At 47.9% G+C, this 17,711-nt stretch overlaps 1 protein-coding gene across 1 annotated transcript in view; it reads right to left on the minus strand.

The window, feature by feature from the left end:
* Positions 1-17,711, minus strand: part of RCHY1 (ring finger and CHY zinc finger domain containing 1) — a 79,780-nt gene that overhangs the window by 36,340 nt on the left and 25,729 nt on the right. Inside the window, exons 4-5 of the mRNA XM_030190652.1 lie at positions 7,782-7,860; positions 4,742-4,786 (exon numbers count right to left, since the gene is read on the minus strand). Coding sequence (XP_030046512.1) covers positions 4,742-4,786; positions 7,782-7,860 — 124 coding nt within the window. The remainder of the gene's footprint in view (positions 1-4,741; positions 4,787-7,781; positions 7,861-17,711) is intronic.

Here is a 17,711-nt window from a genome sequence, read left to right on the forward strand (position 1 = left end):
TGTGAAAACCATGGGCGCAGACGCGAGACCAAAGGGCAGTACACAGTACTGAAAGTGCCAAGTTCCCAACCGAAATCGAAGATACTTCCTGTGAGCTGGGAGTATCGAGATGTGGGTATAGGCTTCCTTTGAGGCATATGCCTCTTTAAATCCCGAGAGCATAGCCAATCGTTTTCCTGAATCATGGGAAGAAGGGTGCCCAGGGAAACCATCCTGAACTTTTCTCGGACTAGGAATTTGTTCAGGGCCCTAGGTCTAGGATGGGACGCATTCCCCATTTTCTTTTGCACAAGGAAGTACCTGGAATAGAATCCCAGCCCTTCTTCCCCTGGTGGTACGGGTTCGACCACATTGGCCTTTAGAAGGGCGGACAGTTCCTCTGCAAGTACCTGCTTGTGCTGGGAGCTGAAGGATCCCGGTGGGCAATTTGGAGGCCTGGATTCCAGACAGAGTGCATCCTAACCCGACTATCTGAAGAACCCACCTGTAGGAGGTTATAAGAGGCCACCTTTGGTGAAAAAATATCAACCTCCCCCCGACCGGCAAGCCGTCCGGCATGGACATTTTTTCTGAGGCTATGCTGCACTGGAGCCAGTCAAAAGCCCGTCCCTTGCTTTTGCTGGAGAGCCCTAGGGGCCTTAGGCGCACGCCGTTGACGGAAAATGCGTGCTGGGACTGAGCCTGGACAGGCTGCCAAGAAGCAGGAGTGTACCTACGCCTGCTGTAGGAATAGGGAACACTCCTCTTCCCCTAAAAAAACCTCCTGGATGAGGAGGTAGTAGCAGAAGATGCCCGGTGGGAGAAAGAATCCATAGCATCATGGTGCTTTTTGATCTGATCGACCATGTCCTCTACGTTTTCTCCATAAAGATTATCCCCCCGGCAAGGAATATCCGCCATTCGCTGCTGGGTCTTATGATCCAGGTCAGAGACACACAGCCATGAGAGTCTGCGCATCAGTATACCTTGAGCAGCTACTCGGGATGCTACATCAAAAGTGTCGTAAGTACCCCTGGCCAGGAATTTGCGACACGCCTTCTGCTGCCTGACCACCTGGTGAAAAGGTTCGGCGAGCTCCGGAGGAAGTGCTTCGACCAAACTGGACAGTTGCCTCACCGAGTTCCGCAAGTGGATGCTCGTGTAGAGCTATTAAGTTTGGATCTTGGCGGCGAGCATAGCGGCCTGATACGTTTTCCTCCCAAAAGAATCCAAGGTCCTAGACTCTCTGCCTGGGGAGTCTCAAGTACTCTTGGCTCTTCTGAGAGCAGAGTCCACCACCATGGAATCGTGAGGAAGTTGGGCCTTCACTATTACTGGTTCTCTGCTTTTTGGGGGACCACTAGATTAGAGGGAACGACCAGTTTCGCATAAGAACTTCCCTGAGCGTGTTATGCAAGGGGGCAGTTGCAACTTCTGTGGGCGGAGAAGGATAATCCAAGACCTCGAGCATCTTGGCCCTGGGCTCATCCACAATCTCCATAGGGAAAGGAATGTCCTTAGACATTTCCCGAACAAAAGATGAGAAAGACTCTCAGGTGGAGACATTCTTCTTTCAATTGGCGAAGTAGGATCAGAGGGAACCCCATATGACTCTTCCTCCGAAAATTATCTGGGGTCTTCCTCTTCCCACAAGCGCTCATCATTGGTATCGGACAAAAAAGCTATTTAAGAGCGGCCCGAACCCGAGCCTGTCTCGACGTCGAGGAACGATGACCTTGTGGGGGATGTCGAGAAGTCGACCCCTGTCTGGAATCCAGCGAAGCTTCCTCCACCGACATCGAAGGATAATTGACCCGGGTGGCGGCCGATGCCGATACCGCAAGCGGCACCGATGACAGGGACCTCACCACAGGCGATGGCCCAGATGCCGCTTCCGCAGTCGGTACAGAAGGCGCAAGCACCCCCGACACGTTAGCAGATTGGCGTAGCAATCCCTCCAGAAGCTCTGGAAGAAGGGCTCTGATGCGCTCGTCGAGAGCTTCCATCGCAAAAGGCTGGGGGGGGGGGGGGCCGGTGCAGGAGTCATGTCGGAATCTGAGGGGGCTCGAGAGCCGGTACCAGGCTGCCAGTTGACCAACGCATTGGCACTTCTTGTATGGAGTGTAAGCGGTCCTCCCGGCGCCAACGCTTCTCGGGTGCCGACTCCCTCGGCTCCCTGGAGCTCTCGGTACCGTGCATGGAAGGAGAACGATGACGATGCTTCTTAGCCTTTGCTCGACGCCCGTCATTGAGACTCTTCATTAGCGAAGAGGAGGATGTGGAATCCTCACGCCTCCTCAGGGCCGGATCTGACGAAGGTCAGTCCCGGGGGTCTGCATAGCAGTAGGCCTCGAAATAGGTGGAGACCCACTCAATGCCTCGCTGCTCCCAGCGCGATGGGGTCTTTCGGCAGCCATTACCTGCGCTCTCGATGTCGCTGCTTCCCTCGACGCCGCTGACCTTGGTACCGATGTCTATGCTGACGTCAACGGACCGATCTGCAAAGAGCTTCTCACGTTGAGCTTCCCGAGACACTTGGGTCCGTTTCTTCATTAAAGAGCACAGCTTACACGCAGCTGGCAAATGCTCGGGCCCAAGGCATTGAAGACACCACGTGTGGGGGTCTGTACCCGAGATGGTCCGGTTGCAGCGAGTACAACGCTTGAAGCCGCTGGGAGTCCTCGATGACATGGACGAAAAAACTGCGGCTGCGAAATTAAAAGACTCGATTGTGCCAAAGAAAAAGGCACAAAAAGGAAAAAATTGACCCGGCCGAGCAGCCTAAAGGGCGGCCACGATGAAAAAAGAAGGAAACTTAAAAACATGAAGAAAAACTAATAAAAGAAGGGGAAAAAAACTAATTTTTTAAAAATTTGTCAAAAAGTACTACCACGAAGAAGAAAAGAAAAACAAGGGGAGCGGTAAAGGCTGAATCGCAGTCTCCTGAGCCGAAATAGAGCGCAGCCTAACAAAAGACGTGTTGCTCAAGACGTGGATCAAAAAGAACTGAAGACAGCATGCTCGCGTCGCGGGCGGGAACCCGTTCGCGCATGCGCGGTGTGTTCGGTAAGCGCAATGGAGCGTTCAAGAATTCTTTGTTTTGCTTTACAAGTGTTTGCCGGTCTCCTGGGCCGTCGCATACGACGACCCAACTGTGAGAACAAGCAGCCTGCTTGTCCTCGGAGAAATGCACATTACCACAAACAGGCAAAAATGGAGTAGTGTGAGCATCTCCACCCAAAAGCCTCCCCACTTTATGACAGGGAGACAAAGTAAATGAGGACAATGAGAGCGCGCATATAACAAGTAGCTAGCATCCATCTTGTATGTTTTTATGTGTGTTACATGTTTAATGTGTGGTATAACCCGTGCTGCTTAATATAGCTTAGTTAAAAGCACCTTAGAGTGAGTGAAAAGTTTAATTTTTGACTTATCTGAAGAATAGTATTCCAGACATCTTGTGGGTCAGCAAGATGCTTTTTTGGTGAGATTGATATGGGCAACAGTGTTCTTTACTAGCTAGCAATCCATGGATACCATTCCCATTCAGGTTTCCCCTGGATGACCAATTCATAAACCTTCATATCAGCCACAATGAGAGAGGCCTACAGTTCTATTAGAGTGGGATTCTTTGGATAATTTTATGGTCTGCTCTTGGGGTGATCTTGGCAGGGTAACCATACTTGACAATTTTCAATGTACTCTTCAACTTTTCCATTTGTAGACTATGAGGGCAATTCTACCATGGAGTGCCTATCAAGAAAGCACCACCTATCTGAAGCCTATTCTATAAAGGAAAGTAAGTACCTACTTTCCTGTATAGAATTGTAAGCATAGCATCACCAATATACATACAATTTAGGTGCACTCACTTGCACCAACCATAGAGCTGGTGTAATGTTCGCACCTAGATTGCCAAAATTAGAGTACTCTATATTAATTTGTGCTTCTAAATGTGCACCCTGTCCAGGATCTAACCAGAATCCACCCATGTGACTCCCTTCAAGCTACAAGCCATGGCATTTAGTCGCCAGCTTATAGCATAGCCTGTAGCTGGAATATTGGCATGCACACACGTATATGGCAGTATTCTGGTCATTTACACGTATTCCTATCTGTCCAACAGTGAATATATGAAGCCTAAAGTGTTTAGAAACTCTCTTATCCAGACAGATGACATCAACTTATTTCTTTGTGGGTCCTCTGAAATTTCTTATGATTGTGGCATGATGAGTTCCTATTAACTCATGGTGAACGCCAAACACAAAAAAACATTTTGGATCTTTATATAAGGCAGGGAGGTGCTGAAATGCAGTCACGCAGATTTACTAGTTACCCAATTAATTAAGCCCTTGATTTCTTATTAACCAATTAACTGTGCTATGGAAATTGAGGATTCTTATACTCTTTAATGCACCTATCCGATTCTGGATTAGTTTTACTGTTCCTTCTTTGTATGTTATTTCCTCTCAAGAAAAGATGGAATTATTTAATTTATACCCTTTTTGTTCCATAAAACTAATTTCAATTAAATGAGAGTTTCAGGGAAGAACTTAATTCTCATTACTATATTAAGGGCCTCTCTAGAGTTAGCGTGTGCTAATTTTTAGCACATGTTAAAAATGCTGCACACCTTAGTAGACAGGGCCCTTAGGGTTCATAAAACTCTCAGCACTGTACAAGGTACCATGACATGTAATTATAAATAATTCCATATATTCATTTCTCTGCAAGTAATTTGAAATGTTCTTTTACAACTCACCTCCAAACATATTGGACAGTTCTGCCTTGAAACATTTTCAATGCACTTAAAAAGAGAGAGATAAAAGGAAAAATTATGAAGAGGGAATATGAAAGAAAATTACAGAACAGTGCAATCAATACACAGTCACATATAGAGAAGCAACTGGAGCACAAGACATTTTCCAATTAAGTACAAGTTTTTAAAATTCACCCAATATAAAATATTAGGCACACATGGACAGAATTATTAGATAAGCAAGAAGTTGAAAGAATCCCTTTGGGCTCCATAGTCTAAAAACTTGGATTCTTTTGACCAAATGCACTTCCTGAGTAAGCTTATAAGTTTAGTTCTCACTGGTCTGCCTTCTAAACTTTTCTTTTGTTTCCATGACCGACTCATTTTACTAATCAGAGACATTCCTCTTTCCCCTCCTCTGTGGGAGCTGTTCATCCCTTTCAGAAGGGATTGTTTATAATGGAATGGAGTCTCACCTGCCGCAGTCCTCATCCACACTATGCTCACCTCAAGTAGGACTTCTTAATGCTTGCTCCATGCAGTATACTCACACACACACATTTTGTTTTGATATTTTCTCTATAACCTTATTTTTTAGATGTAACCGAGTTGTGGCTCAAGGATCTCACTACTTAGCTCAGGCTTGTCCAAACTTTTCAATTTTTTCAATCCATTCATCCTGTAGGTGAAGAAGGGGTGTTTTGGTAGAAAGTAGTTTTGTTCTATATCATCTGCTGCTGTTTTATTAGCCCAAATCAGAGGCTCCCTTCCACTTAAGTGCCTGGTAGTCTACCACCCTCCTCCTGTTCCTCATGCATCTCTCAATGAGTTGAGCTCTCTAACCGCTCTTCTCAGGTTACCTGCTTTTACTAGGAAATCTGAATGTTTATGTGGATAACCCAACCACTACAGCCAAAAAATTATTTCCTCTCCTTTTTGAATTAGTTGGACTTTATCCTCTGCTCTTACACATTCTGGTGGTCGCTGCTTAGATCTTATGTTTTCAAAGGACGTAGTTTCTCTCTTAATGCCCCCAACTATTGCTTACTCACTGAATGTTTGTTAAAGAATGTCAACAAACTGAGCTCCCCTCTTTACTAATTCATCTCTACGCTCCTTTGAACCCTTGATCAGGGGATCCTAATGAAGGAATACAATATGAAGGTCCATCAAAATCATCCTTGATATAATCTTACCCTTTGTAAAGTTGGAGACATGTAATTTTTTGCTGTTATTTGTTTATACAGACAGAAAAATACATGTCTCCAACTTAATTCACTCCCTTGTCGGTTATTTCAAGTTGTGGGAAAAATATCTGCTAAATCAGTTAGCTCTGTTCCTAATTTCCTGGATGTTAGTCCTAACCAGTTTGCTGTCTTCCTAATTAATAAGGCTCCTGGAATTAAAACAGCAGTTGTCTCTGCTAATTCAAAATCTTCTACTCTTTTTTAGACTCCTAGCTTTCCCCATTGTCTCTTAGCTTAGCCAAAGGAGACCTTTTTGACTGTCAGAAAAATAAAATCCCTTAGAATCCACCTGTAACCTAAACATGAAAAAAATTGTGTCATTATTATTAAAATACTGGATTACTGCAATTCTTTAGCTGCTGTGACCCAATACAACTTCAAATGGACACAAATATTACAAAAAACACATCAGTGAAGTAATTATATTGTGCTAAAAGATTTGATCATGTGTCCTTCCTTCTTGGTTGAGCAACTCTGGTTCCTGATTAGCACCAGAATTAAATTCAGGATCCTGATGTAGGTTTACCATTCTTTTATACTGGAATTCCTGTTTCTCTCAATTCCTTCTTTATTCCATACTGCCCACAACAATCCTTAAATGCATCTTGGGCCAACCTCTTTATTCCTCCCCCATCTAAGTTAAACCCGGAATTTTCTCATAAATCCGATTTCAACTTTTTGGCTCCTCACTATGAAACATGCTTCCCCTAGAACTGCATGTAGAAAGCACCTATTATAAATCTAAGACGACTTGGTTTTTCAGCCTCTCATTCCCAGGTTATTAAGTTTTCTTCCTCTCTAGATGCATGAGTTGGCCTTGTCCTCTCTCTCTACACGTTCACAGGTTGCTTATGTTTTTCCATGCCTCCCCTTCTACTTGTGGTCTGTATGTCTTAGATTTTGTTTTGTGTGTGTGATTTTAGTTTGCTTTTATGAAGACCTCCACTGATATTATGGTTCTATACACCGCTACAATGTATCAAAAATTAGTATATAATAGAAGACCCCAAAACAGTAAAACTCCTCATATATAACCAACTTAATTTTAGAAAATTATAGGTTTTTAAACTTGGTCTATCCACCTGGTTTCTTCTATCCTTTTCTTCTCTTCAAACCTCTCTTTACAGCATTTGCTTCCTTTTATTTTACTTTTATTCCTTTTTCTTTTACCCACTGTTCCCACTTCTCCAGGTGTTCTCTCTTCATTCTCTTTCCCTTGTACTTTGTCTCAGATAGCTCTGCTATTCCTCTCTCCCTGCTTTTTGCCTAACCCTCATCTCTCCTATCCCATCATGTCCACAAGAGAAGGAATGGCTCTGTAGAGGAAAATGCACCCTAAGTCGCTGTTTCCTATTGCTGGGCTACATTTCTTATCTTAGCTTGCAATAGATAGTGGAGAACTAGAAAAACAAGCAGTCTTACAGGTGGAAATTACATACACTGCTCAGCTGCATAATCTCCTACCTACTTCATGCCCCATACTTTGATATTAGTGCTCTGAAGTCTGTGCCAATAATACAGTGCATGATTTGATGAAGCAGGATGGGGGAGAAAAGAGCATCTGAATGCAGGCCAGTATTATTGGTCCAATCCAAAATTTTTGGAAGAAGTGACCCAGTGCATGTAATATACACTGCTGTATGTAAACAGATCAAATGAATAAAATGAGAAAAAATGGAATGGAATGACAGTTTACTAGCCCTCTCCCGTTCAAGTAGATTGCACCAAGTTTGCACAATGCCCCACCACATGACCTATATCTGGTCAATGCAATCATAAGTAGGGCCATATCTTACCTTATGATTTCCTTGGAGGTTAAGCCCTAAACATAAATTGCATTTTGAACAATGGAAAAAATCTTCCTTTGGCCCAATTCTAAGAAAAAACAAACAAACAAGGATGGATGTAAGTCATGCATAATCCAAACAGAGAGGCAAGGTCTTACGTACATATATAATCAGTCAAAGAAAGTAAGTCCTTAGGTCCAAACTAACCCCCCTGTTTACAAAGCCGCTCTAGTGGCTGTCAGTGTGGTAATGCCAGCACAGCCTGGCTTTGTCAGCATTACTGCACGGCTTTGTAAACAGGGGGTGGGGGTGGGGGGGGGGGTAAGTAATTTATTAAAAAGACAAACTCAACAGGGCCATGTTTTGGCACATGCTTGTTTCAGGACTAGTATACATACAATGAAGGCAGTGCCTTTTTAAATAAAAACATATGCTGGGATCAACTTTAGAATGATATAGATCCTTACTAGCCTACACTGTTTGTTTGCACAGAAGACTTCATGAAGTTCCAGTGCTGTTTGAATTACTCTATTACAGACTGTGGATTGAAAGCAAGCTAGGACCTCTATCATTTTGAAGTTGGTCCCAGCGTATGTTTTCATTGAAAAAGACACCATCATCATTGTATATAACCCCTGACGTAGGCATGTGCTGAAATATGGCCTCATTGGGTTTTATGGCTTAATAAGTTATTCAGTTTGGACGTTAAGACAAACTTTTTTTTTTTTTACTAAGAATCATGCATAAATTTTGTAGTGCTTTTCAATGTGATTCTATAGAACAGTGGCCTCAACCTCATAAGACAGATATTTCCAATATAGTAAACTCTAGGATCATGCCTACAACACAATTTGACCGCGAATGGTCCACTTGGAATAATGTTATTGTGCTTCAAGTCAAACAGACAGCTTGAATCCAGAACTCTTCTGCCATGTATTCAAAAAAAGCACAAAGTGCACACTTTCTTGCCCACTCCAATCAAATATATAAAAAGAGTGCTATTAAATACAGAAATCATCTTTATAAATGGAAGTTGCCTGTAGTGTATTTTTGTTCCCTGAACAAATGACCAAACTGGGTTATAAATAAAATGTAATCAACCACAGAATAGACAGTAACATAAAATAACACATTTATATACATTTGTCTCAGCAATAAAACCTGTGTCAAACAAATTGTAAATAAAATCAACCATAGAATATAACTAGACAATTATATTTTAAGTTGTTATTTTATCAATAATAAAACTTGTATGAAAGCAATGTACTAAAGCAGGACTCCAAATACTGTAAATGTGATATGGAAAGAAAGCAAATATATACCTTTAGAAATAAAACATTAATAGAGGTGGGCACTGAAAATTGTTATATACATTTAACATTTTAAAACAAGTTTGTATATCCTATCTGACAGACCTTGGGAATATCATGGAGGTAATATGGTTGAGCTCTAAGGGAGAAAACTGGAAGCCAACAGGCACAACTTTATTAGCAGAAGAATGGCTCTACCACTTAACCTAGCAAGGAGATATGAATTGGTTGAGTACATTAATTTTTTTTTTTTTTTTTTTTGGGGGGGGGGAGGAGGAGGAGGTCAGATAAAATGGAATGCCCTTCACAGACTATGAGAAGCATGGAACCTTGGCGTTTGCCCTGGTAGCTGTCATGTCAAGGAGAGGGCACCCCTAACTTCTCACTCTCAGATCAAATGCCAGAGAGCAAGTTGTCACTCCCCATGAGTCAGAGAACCTGCTCAAAAAGTTGGTTTGCAGACTCAACCCAAGTCCTTAACTAGCTTCTCTAGTTTGACCCAAACAAAAGTTTGCCTTTAAAAGGGAAGCATAGGGCTCCTTTTACAAAATGGCAGTAAGCCTAACACGGTCTTACTGTTTGCTAAAAAGGAAGTACCGCCAGGCTACTGCAGCAGCCCGGCGGTACATCCCACCCCTAGCGTTTTTGTAGTGCCGGTGTGTACCAGGTGGTAATCGGGAAATACCACGTGCTGCCCGGTTTCCGCTGGGTTAGCACAGGAGCCCTTATTGCCATCTCAATGGGTGGTGGTAAGGGCTCCCCCCTGAAATGACCACATGGCAAGTGCTTCACTTACTGCAAAGCCATTTTAAAAAAATAAGACATACCTTTTACTCACTGCTGTAAAAAGGGTCCTCGGTGTGCGTCAAAAACACATGCCGACTCCAGCGCAGGCCCCCTTTTGCCACATCTTGGTAAAAGGGGCCCTTAGTGAGGTGATCCTTCGATGCCGTGTCCACTGACCAATTCCTCAACCACAACAGCTGCCTCGCCGAGATGAATAATAGCACCATCAAATGAGAAAGACTCCAGATTAAATCAGAGGGCATCAGCCAAGTAAGCTAACCCCACCTCCAGCTTGGGATCAGAGTCACTAGACTCCCTATCTGCTTCTACATCTTGTTGAAGATGTGAGAAATGACCATGTTGCAAGAGCTTTTGACAAAATTCAGATACCAAGATCTCAGCGACTGCTTGCATTAACAACTCATTACACAAAATTATCTAATTAGACCAATTTTATTTTAATTTTTAACTTAAAGAGATTGTATGCTGTTCTTCAGAGAAAGTAGCTGCTTTGGTTAGCAACTTTTGCAGGTTTATTAGTCCTTTAGGCATCTGTGGGGTTATGTCATGTCAGACATTGTTTCTGAAAAAGACATTGATCCAGGTTTTATCTGCCCAACAAAAAGACAAATGAGAGTTCCAAACACTGAAGCTAGCCAGCCAAAGTATCTATAAATGATGAAAGACCCATATAGAGAAAGAACTTCTCTTCCATCTTAAATTCTGTTTTATGTCCGTTCATATACCATTTTGGACTGTTAGTTTCTCTCTTATTCTAGAAGGGAGATTAAGAACCATGCAGTATTTCATTTTAATAGTATATTATTTTCATTGCTACTACATTCAGCTTTCTTGATCATCTCTAAGAAGCTCTTTCCTAACATGAGGAGTAGCCTGGCGGTTAGAATATTGGGCTGAAAACTAGAGAAGCCCAGTTCAAGCCCGCTGCTGCTTCTTGTGATCTTAGGAAAGTCAATTAACCCTCCACTGCCTCAGGCACAGACAGACTGTGAGATCTCCAGGGACAGGGTAGTGAATGATACATACCTGTAGCAGGTGTTCTCCGAGGACAGCAGGCTGATTGTTCTCACGACTGGGTGACGTCCGCGGCAGCCCCCACCAACCGGAAAAAAGCTTCGCGGGACGGTCGGCACGCAGGGCACGCCCACCGCGCATGCGCGGCCGTCTTCCCGCCCGTGCGCGACCGCTCCCGCCAGTTGAATGACTAGCAAAAGATGAAACACACAACTCCAAAGGGGAGGAGGGAGGGTAGGTGAGAACAATCAGCCTGCTGTCCTCGGAGAACACCTGCTACAGGTATGTATCATTCACTTTCTCCGAGGACAAGCAGGCTGCTTGTTCTCACGACTGGGGTATCCCTAGCTTTCAGGCTCACTCAAAACAAGAACCCAGGTCAATTGAACCTCGCAACGGCGAGGGTACAACAGAAATTGACCTACGAAGAACAACTAACTGAGAGTGCAGCCTGACCAGAATAAATTCGGGTCCTGGAGGGTGGAGTTGGATTTACACCCCAAACAGATTCTGCAGCACCGACTGCCCGAACCGACTGTCGCGTCGGGTATCCTGCTGGAGGCAGTAATGTGATGTGAATGTGTGGACAGATGACCACGTCGCAGCCTTGCAAATCTCTTCAATAGTGGCTGACTTCAAGTGGGCCACTGACGCTGCCATGGCTCTAACACTATGAGCCGTGACATGACCCTCAAGAGTCAGCCCAGCCTGGGCGTAAGTGAAGGAAATGCAATCTGCTAGCCAATTGGAGATGGTGCGTTTCCCGACAGCGACCCCTAGCCTGTTAGGGTCGAAAGAAACAAACAATTGGGCTGACTGTCTGTGGGGCTGTGTCCGCTCCAAGTAGAAGGCCAATGCTCTCTTGCAGTCCAATGTGTGCAACTGACGTTCAGCAGGGCGGGTATGCGGCCTGGGGAAGAATGTTGGCAAGACAATTGACTGGTTAAGATGGAACTCCGACACCACCTTCGGCAGGAACTTTGGGTGGGTGCGGAGCACTACTCTGTTGTGATGAATTTGGTATATGGAGCATGAGCTACTAGGGCTTGAAGCTCACTGACCCTACGAGCTGAAGTAACTGCCACCAAGAAAATGACCTTCCAGGTCAAGTACTTCAGATGGCAGGTATTCAGTGGCTCAAAAGGAGGTTTCATCAGCTGGGTGAGGACGACGTTGAGATCCCATGACACTGTAGGAGGCTTGATAGGGGGCTTTGACAAAAGCAAGCCTCTCATGAATCGAACGACTAAAGGCTCTCCAGAGATGGCTTTACCTTCCACACGATAATGGTAAGCACTAATCGCACTAAGGTGATTCCTTACTGAGTTGGTCTTGAGGCCAGACTCTGATAAGTGTAGAAGGTATTCAAGCAGATTCTGTGCAGGGCAAGAACGAGGTTCTAGGGCCTTGCTCTCACACCAAACGACAAACCTCCTCCACTTGAAAAAGTAACTCTTTTTAGTGGAATCCTTCCTGGAGGCAAGCAGGACCCGGGAGACACCCTCCGACAGACCCAACGCAGCAAAGTCTACGCCCTCAACATCCAGGCCGTGAGAGCCAGAGACTGAAGGTTGGGGTGCAGTAACGCTCCGTCGTTCTGCGAAATGAGAGTCGGAAAACACTCCAATCTCCACGGTTCTTCTGAGGACAACTCCAGAAGAAGAGGGAACCAGATCTGACGGGGCCAAAAGGGCGCTATCAGAATCATGGTGCCGCGGTCGTGCTTGAGCTTCAGTAAGGTCTTCCCCACCAAAGGTATGGGAGGATAAGCATACAGGAGGCCGGTCCCCCAATGGAGGAGAAAGGCGTCCGACGCTAGCCTGCCGTGTGCCTGTAGTCTGGAACAGAACAGAGGCAGCTTGTGGTTGGTCTGAGAGGCGAAAAGGTCCACCGAGGGGGTGCCCCACTCTCGGAAGATCTTGCGTACCACTCTGGAATGGAGCGACCACTCGTGCGGTTGCATGACTCTGCTCAGTCTGTCGGCCAGACTGTTGTTTACGCCTGCCAGGTATGTGGCTTGGAGGAGCATGCCAAACTGGCACGCCCAGCGCCACAGCCCGACGGCTTCCTGACACAGGGGGCGAGATCCGGTGCCCCCCTGCTTGTTGACGTAATACATTGCAACCTGATTGTCTGTCCGAATTTGGATAATTTGGCAGGACAGCCGATCTCTGAAAGCCTTCAGCGCGTTCCAGATCGCTCGGAGCTCCAGGAGGTTGATCTGCAGATCCTTTTCCTGGAGGGACCACAGACCCTGGGTGTGAAGCCCATCGACATGAGCTCCCCAACCCAGGCGAGATGCATCCGTCGTCAGCACCTTCGTGGGCTGCGGAATTTGGAATGGACGTCCCAGGGTCAAATTGGTCCGGATGGTCCACCACAGCAGTGAAGTGCGGCAACTGGTGGAGAGGCGGATGACATCTTCTAGATTCCCGGTGGCTTGGAACCACTGGGAAGCTAGGGTCCATTGAGCAGATCTCATGTGAAGACGAGCCATGGGAGTCACATGAACTGTGGAGGCCATATGACCCAGAAGTCTCAACATCTGCCGAGCTGTGACCTGCTGAGATGCTCTGGTCTGCGAAGCGAGGGACAGGAGGTTGTTGGCCCTCGCTTCGGGAAGGAAGGCCTGAGCCGTCTGGGTATTCAGCAGAGCTCCTATGAATTCCAGAGACTGGGTTGGCTGGAGATGGGACTTTGGGTAATTTATCACAAACCCCAGCAGCTCCAGGAGTTGAATAGTGCACTGCATGGACCGGAGGGCTCCTGCCTCCGAGGTGTTCTTGACCAGCCAATCGTCGAGATATGGGAACACGTGCACTCCCAGCCTGCGTAGGTACGCCGCCACCACCACGAGGCACTTTGTAAACACTCGTGGGGCGGAGGCGAGCCCAAAGGGCAGCACACAATACTGAAAGTGCCGTGCGCCCAGGCGGAATCTGAGATACTGTCTGTGAGCTGGCAGTATCGGGATGTGAGTATATGCATCCTTTAAATCCAGGGAACATAGCCAATCGTTTTTCTGAATCATTGGCAGAAGGGTGCCCAAGGAAAGCATCCTGAACTTTTCTTTGACCAGGAATTTGTTCAGGCCTCTCAGGTCTAGGATGGGACGCATCCCCCCTGTTTTCTTTTCCACAAGGAAGTACCTGGAATAGAATCCCCGCCCTTCCTGCCCGCCAAATTCAGGGCGTATCCGCACCGCACTATTTGGAGAACCCACTGGTCGGAGGTTATGAGAGGCCACCTTTGGTGAAAAAATTTTAACCTCCCCCCGACCGGCAGATCGTCCGGTACGGACACTTTGAGGGCGGCTATGTTCCCGTGGATCCAGTCAAAAGCCCGTCCCTGGCTTTTGCTGTGGAGGCGCAGGGGGCTGCTTAGGCGCACGCTGTTGACGAGAACGAGCGCGCTGGGGCTGTCCCTGTGCCTGACGAGGCCTTCGGGCCGGCTGGTTGTACCTACGCTTTGCAAAAGAATAGGGTGCAGCCTGCCGGGCCCGGGAAAAACGTCCACCTGCTGAGGTGGATGCTGAAGGCGCCCGGTGGGAGAGCTTGTCGAGAGCGGTTTCCCGCTGATGCAGTTGGTCCACCATCTGCTCGACCTTCTCACCAAAAATGTTATCCCCCCGGCAAGGGACGTCGGCCAGTCTCTGCTGGGTGCGGTTGTCCAGGTCAGAGGCACGCAGCCATGAGAGCCTGCGCATCACTATACCTTGGGCCGCAGCACGAGATGCCACGTCACAGGTGTCATAGATACCCCTGGACAGGAACTTTCTGCACGCCTTCAGCTGCCTGACCACCTCCTGATAAGGCCTGGACTGCTCCGGCGGGAGCTTCTCGACCAGGTCCGCCAGTTGTTGCACATAGGTCCGCATGTGAATGCTCATATAGAGCAGGTATGACTGGATGCGGGTCACGAGCATGGAGGATTGGTAGGCCTTCCTCCCAAACGAGTCCAGAGTGTGAGACTCCCGCCCCGGGGGCGCCAAGGCGGTATCCCTCGAACTCCGTGCCCTCTTGAGAGCAGAATCCACGACCGCCGAGTCATGGGGCAATTGGGGCCGCATTAACTCTGGGTCGGAGTGGATCCTGTACTGGGACTCTGCTTTCTTGGGAATGGTGGGGTTAGTTAACGGTCGCACCCAGTTCCGAAGCAGTGTCTCCTTGAGGACATTGTGCAGCAGCACCTTGGAGGACTCTCTAGGTGGCGATGGATAGTCGAGGACCTCGAGCATCTCGGCCCTCGGCTCTTCCACAGAGACCACGGGGAAGGGAATGCTGATAGACATATCCCGCACAAAGGAGGCAAAGGAGAGGCTCTCGGGGGGTGAGAGCTTCCTCTCCGGTGAAGGCGTGGGGTCCGAGGGAAGGCCCATAGACTCCTCTGAGGAGAAATATCTAGGGTCCTCCTCTTCCCCCCACGAGTCCTCATCCTCGGTATCGGACATAAGCTCATGTAGCTGAGTCCTGAACCGGGCCCGGCTCGACGTCGAGGCACCGAGGTCTCGGTGTCGTCGAGCGGTGGACTCCCACGCCGGCGGGGACGGAGCTCCCTCCATCGACGTCGACGGGGACTCCACCTGCGTGGCGGTCGAGACCGGCGCCGCAAGCGGCGGCGGTGTCGACGGCCCCGGCGCCGGGCTAGAGCTCACCGGCGCCACAGACATCGGCGCCGAGGGCGCAAGCACCCCCGGCGCCGGCACAGCCTGGCGCATCAGCCCTTCCAGGATCCCCGGAAGGATGGCTCTGAGGCACTCGTCCAGGCCCGCTGCCGGGAAAGGCGGTGGGGCCGGTAGGGGTGTCGGTGCCAGAAGCTGATGGGGGCCAGGAGACGGCACCGAGGTGCCGGAACCCTGACGCGTCGGTACCTCCACGACCAACGGGGACCTCTCCTCTCGACGATGACGCTTCGGCGCCGCCTCCTCTCCGATGTCCGGATGCACCGAGGGCGACCGGTGACGACGCTTCTTGTCTTTCTTCCGATGCGCGTCACCGGTGCCGGGAGGTATGGAGGAGGAGGAGGACGATCCCCCTCGGTCCCGGGGAGCCGGGTCAGACAGGGTTAGGTCCCGAGGGCCACGGGCTGAGGGAGTGACCGGGGCCGACTGCCCACGCGGCCGCTCACCTCTACCCTCGCCAGCGGACCGGCGGGCCGACGGGACCTGTTCTCCTGGGGTCGATGCCATCGGTGCCGATGTCTCGGGCATCGATACCGGTACCGAAGGACCGGGCGTCGATACCGATGCCGTCGAGGTCGACGTCGAGGGGCCGGCGCAAGTTCCAAAAAGACGGTCCCGCAGAACTTGCCTCGCAACCTGAGTCCGTTTCCGGAGACCGAGACACAGGGAACACGACTTGATATTGTGCTCCGGCCTGAGGCACTGGAGGCACCAAGCGTGGGTGTCGGTCTGCGAGATCGGCCGGCCGCAGCGACCACACTTTTTAAATCCACTCGGGACCCTTGAGGACATCGACGGAAAAATCGCGTCGGCGAAGTCAAAGTCGTCAATGGTGGCTGAAATCACACCACGAAAAGGAAAACGACCGTGCGGCCACTAGGCCGCAACGCGGCGTCCCCGCTGGAAGCGAGGGAAAAAGGGAGCGCGTGCTCCACACGCGCAGGGTTTCTTTTTTTTTTTTTTTTTTTTAAAAAGAAACCGGACGGTAACTAAACAAAGTTAAACAAAGAAAAAGCACGATCCGCGTAAACGCGATCGAAATCCGGCGGCTGAATCAGAGAGAGCGGCGAGGCACGACTCTCTCCAGACGCGGAAAAAAAGGAACTGGCGGGAGCGGTCGCGCACGGGCGGGAAGACGGCCGCGCATGCGAGGTGGGCGTGCCCTGCATGCCGACCGTCCCGCGAAGCTTTTTTCCGGTTGGTGGGGGCTGCCGCGGACGTCACCCAGTCGTGAGAACAAGCAGCCTGCTTGTCCTCGGAGAAAATCCAATGACCTAAATGTCTCATCTTGAGCTACTACTGACAAGCTGTGAGCTAAACAGCAAACAAATAATTAATTAATTAACAGAACAATGACAAAAACAAGATGGGAAAGAGACAGAATACAACTCAAAGATCAAGAAAAATATTTCCTGCCTGCTTATTATCCAGTGATGACAGGAGGGTCAAGACCAACACATACTCTTTAAAGGAGTTGATGGCTAGCCATATTAAGAAAGTTTTCAACTACATCTCAGCAAATTTTCTTTAGGAGGATCGCTGAAGTCTGTATAGATCAACTACAGAAGGATCTAAGTATTACATGAAAGGATAGGGCTAAGACAAGGTTGTTGGTTTATACAGATCTGAAATAGACGGTTCAGCTCTCAGTCCAGGATACAAATAAGTCTGAGTAAAAGCTACAGTGGGGGAAATAAGTATTTGATCCCTTGCTGATTTTGTAAGTTTGCCCACTGACAAAGACATGAGCAGCCCATAATTGAAGGGTAGGTTATTGGTAACAGTGAGAGATAGCACATCACAAATTAAATCCGGAAAATCACATTGTGGAAAGTATATGAATTTATTTGCATTCTGCAGAGGGAAATAAGTATTTGATCCCCCACCAACCAGTAAGAGATCTGGCCCCTACAGACCAGGTAGATGCTCCAAATCAACTCGTTACCTGCATGACAGACAGCTGTCGGCAATGGTCACCTGTATGAAAGACACCTGTCCACAGACTCAGTGAATCAGTCAGACTCTAACCTCTACAAAATGGCCAAGAGCAAGGAGCTGTCTAAGGATGTCAGGGACAAGATCATACACCTGCACAAGGCTGGAATGGGCTACAAAACCATCAGTAAG

Source organism: Microcaecilia unicolor, chromosome 2 (genome assembly GCF_901765095.1).
Source record: "Microcaecilia unicolor chromosome 2, aMicUni1.1, whole genome shotgun sequence".
Lineage (NCBI taxonomy): Eukaryota > Metazoa > Chordata > Amphibia > Gymnophiona > Siphonopidae > Microcaecilia > Microcaecilia unicolor.